The 6814-nt window shown below is 40.5% G+C and overlaps 1 protein-coding gene across 2 annotated transcripts in view; it reads right to left on the bottom strand.

Annotated features, from left to right (window-relative positions):
* Positions 1 to 2277: 2277 nt before the first annotated feature.
* The window catches only part of FRMD3 (FERM domain containing 3), a 280138-nt gene continuing 275601 nt past the window's right edge, over positions 2278 to 6814 (bottom strand). For both annotated transcript variants that reach the window (XM_057724971.1, XM_057724973.1), the window contains one exon: positions 2278 to 2500. In XM_057724971.1, the coding sequence (XP_057580954.1) occupies positions 2487 to 2500 (14 nt within the window). In that variant the 3' untranslated portion in view covers positions 2278 to 2486. The remainder of the gene's footprint in view (positions 2501 to 6814) is intronic.

The following is a 6814-nucleotide window of genomic DNA, read 5'->3' as shown; positions in this document are numbered from 1 at the left end:
AGAGCACAGCATTAAACCAAACCTTTGAAAGCAGGGCCCAGTACAAGTTCACAGGTGTGTCCATGCAACCACTTCTGCATCCAGTAGTTCTCAGTCATGGCTCATTTTGCCCATCAGGGTGGGCTACTTTGGGTTCTAATTATGTGAGATTCCAATTGAACCCCTGAAAGCAAGAGTGACAAGATATGTTAGCACCAGAAGTAGGCCCTAACCCTTCTTTTTTGCACTCTCTAGCACAGGGATTGTCCAGTGGAATCTTCTGGGACACTCTAGGCCTGGGCTGTTCCTATACCTGCTCTCAGCTGTACTTCCCTCCATTGACAGAGCTGGGCAACTTGAGTAATGGGAGAAAGAGTGGTGACAACATTGGACTTGGAAATTGCCAGGTAAGACTTTGTTGCTCAAGAAACAGTCTAAGATGGGTCTGGTTTAGGGTGAGCGGTAGGGTGCTCTGCTCCACAGTCATTCAAGGATCTGTGTTGCCTGCAGGTATTGACATGCAGTGGCACATAAAGGCTCACACTTCCTCGGAGCTTAGAAGTGATACAGATCGCTTCTCATTCAAATTCCAACGTCCTGAACTCAGGAATACAGCCATACCTATATACACAAGGGCTGGGAAATGTCTAATTCTGTGCACAGCATAGAGAAGAAATGGTTTTGGAGATCTGCTGCCAGCCTCTGCCATAGGAAATTTTCAAAAATGGGAGATTTAGAGTAAAATGTGTACACTGTGTCCCCAGCCCTTCTGAGACAGGCATGGTCGGTTGGGGCAGACTTCCCTGAGAGGCAGCTTTCTAGCTGTAATTCCTCAGCCTTGTGAATAGTGTTGGGTTCACATGACAGCTAATGTTCTAAGAAGATCATGCGTGGAGTATCCAACATCGAATAAGTGCCAAGCTGCCTGTTACTTCTCGTTATAAATTAGCGAGATGGTTTTGGTGTAGCTCAGTGTTGACTGCACTTAGTGTGGCTCGGTTGCTTGCAGGTAAGCTGGTCATCATCGCTGCACATGTGCTGGTCAGAAACGTCACACTCATGGCCGTGGAGGTGAAAGCAACCTTGAGATTATTCTAACGCTCTACCTGCTTCACATTAAACAAGAAATCCGACATTACAAATGGTAAAGAAATTAAGTGTGTAGCATTAAATATTCAATGCCAGAAGGCTCATTTAAAATAATCTTCTGTGTAATTTATAGTCTTGCACCAAAACCCATGATATAATTACTTTTGGGGACTTTTAATCTGATTCTTGATGGCAAGTAGGAGATTTATGACTATAGGGCACTAATTCTTCCCTATTTTGCCTTGTCAGTATCTTAGGGAAAACAAGCTGGAGGAATTGCTGAGAGAGAGCATCGAGCTGATGGGGTAAAGGCCTTCAGGTAGAGAGTGTCTGGAAAAGTCCTAGTTAACACCTGTTGCTGTGACATAGTCATTAAAAATACCCCTTTTAACTCTCAAAAAGGGTCCTGGTTTGGACAATAAATTAATACAGAAATGCTAGGACCAGGTAGTTCCTCTCTGTGGCCACCGCTCTTCAGGGTCTGGTTGGCAACTTTGCAGAACCTGCAGCTCAGGGTTATCAGGACACTGAGGCTGATCGAGCATGGAAGGAAGCTGATTCACACCATGGAAATGACAGGAGACTGATCCCTAAACCAGGATGCTGTGTTTTTAGCTTATTATGAAGAATATAACTGCCAAGCCGAGAGGAAGCCAATGTTGGTTTGTTAGTATGTTCTCTCCCTTGAAGTGTAGTCTCCTTGGAAAGCTCAAAACCCTTGAAATTATCAAAATCATAATTCTTGTAATGAGGAGATCAATGTGAGCCATGATAGTTGGAGGAGCTGCTGTAATTGCGAGACAGGTTTCAATACTTGGTATCCACACAAAGCATATCCTGTGTCCTACTAAGGGTTTTCCTTTGCAACCAGGAAAGTGGATTTGGTTCTCTTTCCAAAGAGATACTTGGGGTCAGTATCAACTACAGGTAAAGAAGAGGAATGTGTGGTTCCAAGCAACCCTCTGCTCTTTACTAATATTATGTCCCAAGTTCCCTCACCCATATACAAGGGCTGTCAGGGCCATTGTCACTGGCAGACATCCTCTGATGCCTGAGGTCCAGCCAGGAGCAGCCTCCTCCACTCCTTCCTTACTTGCAACAAGACTACATGCAAGATCCTAAATAGTCTTGACTGTACTTGGTGTGAATTCTGCACCACTCCCCATCACACACCCCATTCCCCATAGACAGTAGACACAATGGCCAGAAGAGGATTAAAATCAGCTTTATTGATGAATCGAAGAACACAGCTGGGATCGGAGGCCCACGCGAGGTTTCTTTTATCCTCTCTGAAGTGATGACAGCTGAGCCCACTGGGTGGGGCTCACCAAACTTACCCACCCCGCCACAGACCGAGGCTGGAACGTGGAGAGCTGAGTCCTGGGTGGCCCACCGTGGGCAGGTCCTGCTGCGTCTGTTTACTGCATGGAGACTGGAAGCCCAAAAGCAGGTCCAGGAGAAAGAGAGAAAGAGAAGAAGCAGGAGGACAAGTAAGCAGGGTCCTTTAGCACATTACCTCCACCCAGTAGAGAAAGACGGCCCCAAGAGTCTCAAGTTCATCAACCACAACCATTCCAAGCTCACCCAGGTGGAAGCTTCTCCCCAGTACTTTCCTTCCAAGCTGAAGTGTAGTTAAGAGATCTTTGCCCTAATTGACTGAGCAAGGAATGAACAAATAAGGAAAAGGGTTTCTCCCAAGAAATGAGGCTGGGTTAGCAGCCTGGGCTGCTCAGCGAACAAGTGGCCAAGGGCCATTTTGTGTGAGGCTCCCGGTCTGCAGCCACTAACACAAACAGAGGTGCTGGCTAGAGCTGCTGGAGTCGGGACAGACTCCCGACACCTCCCATCTGAACACTGACCACTGAATTCCTTTTCTTTCCTGTCCTCTGGAGCTTAGATCCCTGAGGACTGCTGAGGAGGAACTTGACAGACTTCGTCCACCTCCCAACCGCTGGATGGATGAAATGGATGAAAGGGATCAAAAGGTACAAATTTCTAGTTTTGAGATAAATAAGTCCTGGGGATGTAATGTACAGCTTGGTGACTCTGTTAATGATGTGGTATTGTATATCTGCAAGTTACTAAGAGTCAGCAATCTTAAAAAGTTCTCATCACAAGAAAAAAAATTTAACTGTGTGAGGTGATGGACATTGACCAAACTTATTATGGTAATCATTTTGCAAGATATACATATATCAAATCATTATGTTGTATAGCTAAAAATAATATACTCGTATATGTCAATTATATCTCGATAAAACTGAAACAAACAAACAAACAAAACCAACTTTACTAGGCCATCACAGCTAGGGTAGAATTCAGCTGGAGACCTGTGGTGTTCCTGTAGTAAAGAGAGTGCCTTTTATTCCATTCAGAGTAACTGACACCTTTTGATTTAACTGTCAGGTGTGGAGTTGTTAGCTTTGTGCCAAACCAAAGCAGAGGGCTTTTTAGGCCGTGCGTGGAGGGGAAGACATGAAGTAGAATAGTAAGATTCTTCCAGGGCCTGTGTACAAATAGGAGTTTAATGGCCAGTGTTGCAGAGCTGAGTCGGATGTAGCTCTCTTTGGCACAGGAAGTGAGGACATACTAACTGCCAGCACTCTGAAATCCTTCCTCCTACCTGTCATGCAGCACACCCCTTTTCTGTTTTTTTTTTTTCCCCCCTGTGGTTTTCTGTTTCTATCTTGATGCCATTAATTAAACTATAGCTGTCTTTTATGTTTGGGTGCATTTCTAGTGCACTCAATAGTTTTCCTTTTAGCCTGGGTGACTTTTGCAAAGGATTAATCCCATCCATTACCTGAGATTTTTTTTTTTTTTTTCATACTATCACCATTCAAGGGTGACCTCATTTCATGGAACCAGGTGGTACCTTTCTATAGTTTCCAATGGGCTATTTATACAACTTTACTTTGAATAACACTAAATGATTGCAGAAACATTTTTTCCCCAGAGTATTTTTTATTAGGGATTCCTGCCACCATATTAACATATAAAACAATCTGGATGTTGACATAGAAATGCAAATTTACTGTACAAAGATAAGGCTCCAATCACAGGTAACATGGCCCCCAAATCTCTCGTATTTCAATGAAATCAATTCATTTTGACTTCTTCCCAGAGTTGTCTTTATAAATATTAGACAAGCCACAAAATATATTCCAGATACATAACATTTTACAGTATGTTCCAAGCACAGACAGAAATACACGATACTTCACCTACGTTTTTTTCACGATCCAATTTGCATTAGCACTAAAGACAAGATTGTGTGTGTATATGTATTTGCCATATGTGTGTGTATATAAAACCACAAATGTACACAAACGGTAGTTTTCATGGAAAATTGAAACCTTTGAGCCTGTGGGTTTTATCCACTATGATATGATATCTGAGAGGGAAAAGGAATAGTAACATGTCACAAATTCCTCAACTGGGGAAAAATAACAACTATGTATGAAAGGCATATCAGTTGTGTGTATACAAATACACACATATATACAGATTCATATATAGACACGAATATACCAATAATATGGAATATACATATACTCACACACTTGCTTTGAATTCTGTATCTTATGATATTATATATTCTCCATCTTTGGAAGCAGTCTTTTCCTTATTTGATTCAGGCAACTGGTGACTGTCTTCTAAGAAAATGTAAGTGATATTTCTAAAAGATTCTGATTCTATCCTGACAAAATGGCATTTTGGGCTGTTTTACTTTTGGTAGCTATTGTTTAAGTTCAGCAGACCCTATCCTGTCAGCTCCTTCACTTGAAAACATTTCTGTTCAACACTGAAGTTTTTGCCTAAGAGAAAAGAGATGTGAGCTGGAAATGTTAAAAATCATATGTTTATTACCCCTTAGTATAAATCTGCTTGGCTGGACTACATGTGATATTTATCCTGCCAGTACTTTTCAATGTTTTATGATGGCTAATATATTAATTCCCCGGTTTAAAAATATTATTTAATATTAGTGTAAAAGGGGAAGGGCTAGATTCGTTATGGTTAGAACGTCCAAGAAAATGATAGGAAGCATAATGATTAGGAGAGGGAACTAATTTTGTGCAGACTACGCTGGAGTACCCTTATGTCAGAAAGTATGACTGTAAGTCATAAACAAGGGGGGAGAAAACTTCAATTTCAAAAGTGGCCATTTGCAAACTTCCCAGATAACCTATAGAAAATATATTTCTACCGTGGTATCAAATTTCAGGTATCAGATATTCTTCGTTAAAAAGCAAAGTCTATCACTCAATGCACATGAGAAAGAACACCCTATAAACAATAGCAAATCATACTATAGTTTGCTCAACTGAAGTCTTCATGAGCTGACTTTTAACACTTATTTACAAAATTAAATGTCTAATAAAGCACTTAGAGCTCCATGAATGAGTAGGACTAGAATGGCCAGTTTGGAAATTATGTTAATGACAGAGTTGGAGTTAGGGAGAGATTATAGGCAGCCCAATCCCTTTGAAAACATTCCATGCCTTCATTTACAGTCTATGGAGAAATCCCTATACTCTATACCCTAAGCTCCATACTCTCTTCTTTCACAGTATTGGTACGTACTCTGCATGGAAAGCATCAGAGCCTTTCTATCATGGATTTAATGGTAGGAAGGAAGGTACTAGAGCATTTGTCTCATCTACTATCTAGTTAGGGAGTCATTTCACTACTTCACCCAAGCTGAAATGGTATTATTATCTAATAAGTCCCCTCTACTTTCTTAATGAGAGCCCCAATTATGAATGAGTTAAGATCTTAAGGAAACCAGGAAAGGAAAAGTGTATGATGACCACCACAAAGGCGGATCATAGGCATTTATCAAAAAGCCAAGATCCATTCTCTTCACACTCCTTCTTACTCTTTTTCTCTTTCACACACATACTTCTTTTAAAGTTTCTTCCACAGAATCTCAATGAATGGCATGAGGTACCAAAAACATGTGCCTTCACGTTTCTCCACTTTTATTTAGATCCACTTAAACATGTCAACTTGGACAGCGAGTATACTGTTCTTTACATCATCCAATACCTTGCATCACCATCACTTTCATAAAATAGATCATTTATCCACTACCACTTGCCTACCAGCCTCACCGGAACTCTTGTTTTTCGACTTGCCATTTGTCCACTTCCCAACTGCTTCCACTCTTGGGTTAATGTACAATAATATGCAATTAATTAGCATCTCTCTTAAGTAGCCTCTCCTTTAACTTTTTTCCTTTAAAGTTTCACTTTCTTTTAAAAACATTATTTCCACAGCCAAAATATATGGACAGAATGCAAATGAAAGTAACAAGTTATCTTGTCCAAATACTTTGAAAAATGGACTCTGTGTCCACTTGATGCTCTCAATTTCTGTTTCCTCCAGTTCCATCATCCGTTGCAGGAGCCTGCTTTCTACATTGTTTTTCTACCTATTTTCTAGCTCATATGCAGGTAACAAATTATGTTCAGCCAAAAATATTTTAAAAAACAAACCAGTGCCAAAACATTAAAAAATTCCTGACATACCCTTTGTGCATTAGTCTTACAATCTGTACACTTAAATAACTCCAGGAGGCCTCCTCTTTTTTTTTTTTTTTTGCTAAAAATTTACCAAAATATTTTGAACACATAAAAATATTTTTAAAAAAACAAAAACAAAAGCCCAGCAGAAATTTAGTTGTATAGGCATTGGTTAGAGGACATCATTTTCACTAAGGATTATATTCAAAAATCTTTTG

This window comes from Hippopotamus amphibius, chromosome 2 (assembly GCF_030028045.1).
Source record: "Hippopotamus amphibius kiboko isolate mHipAmp2 chromosome 2, mHipAmp2.hap2, whole genome shotgun sequence".
Classification (NCBI taxonomy): domain Eukaryota; kingdom Metazoa; phylum Chordata; class Mammalia; order Artiodactyla; family Hippopotamidae; genus Hippopotamus; species Hippopotamus amphibius.
This window is presented reverse-complemented; position numbering and strand designations above follow the sequence as displayed.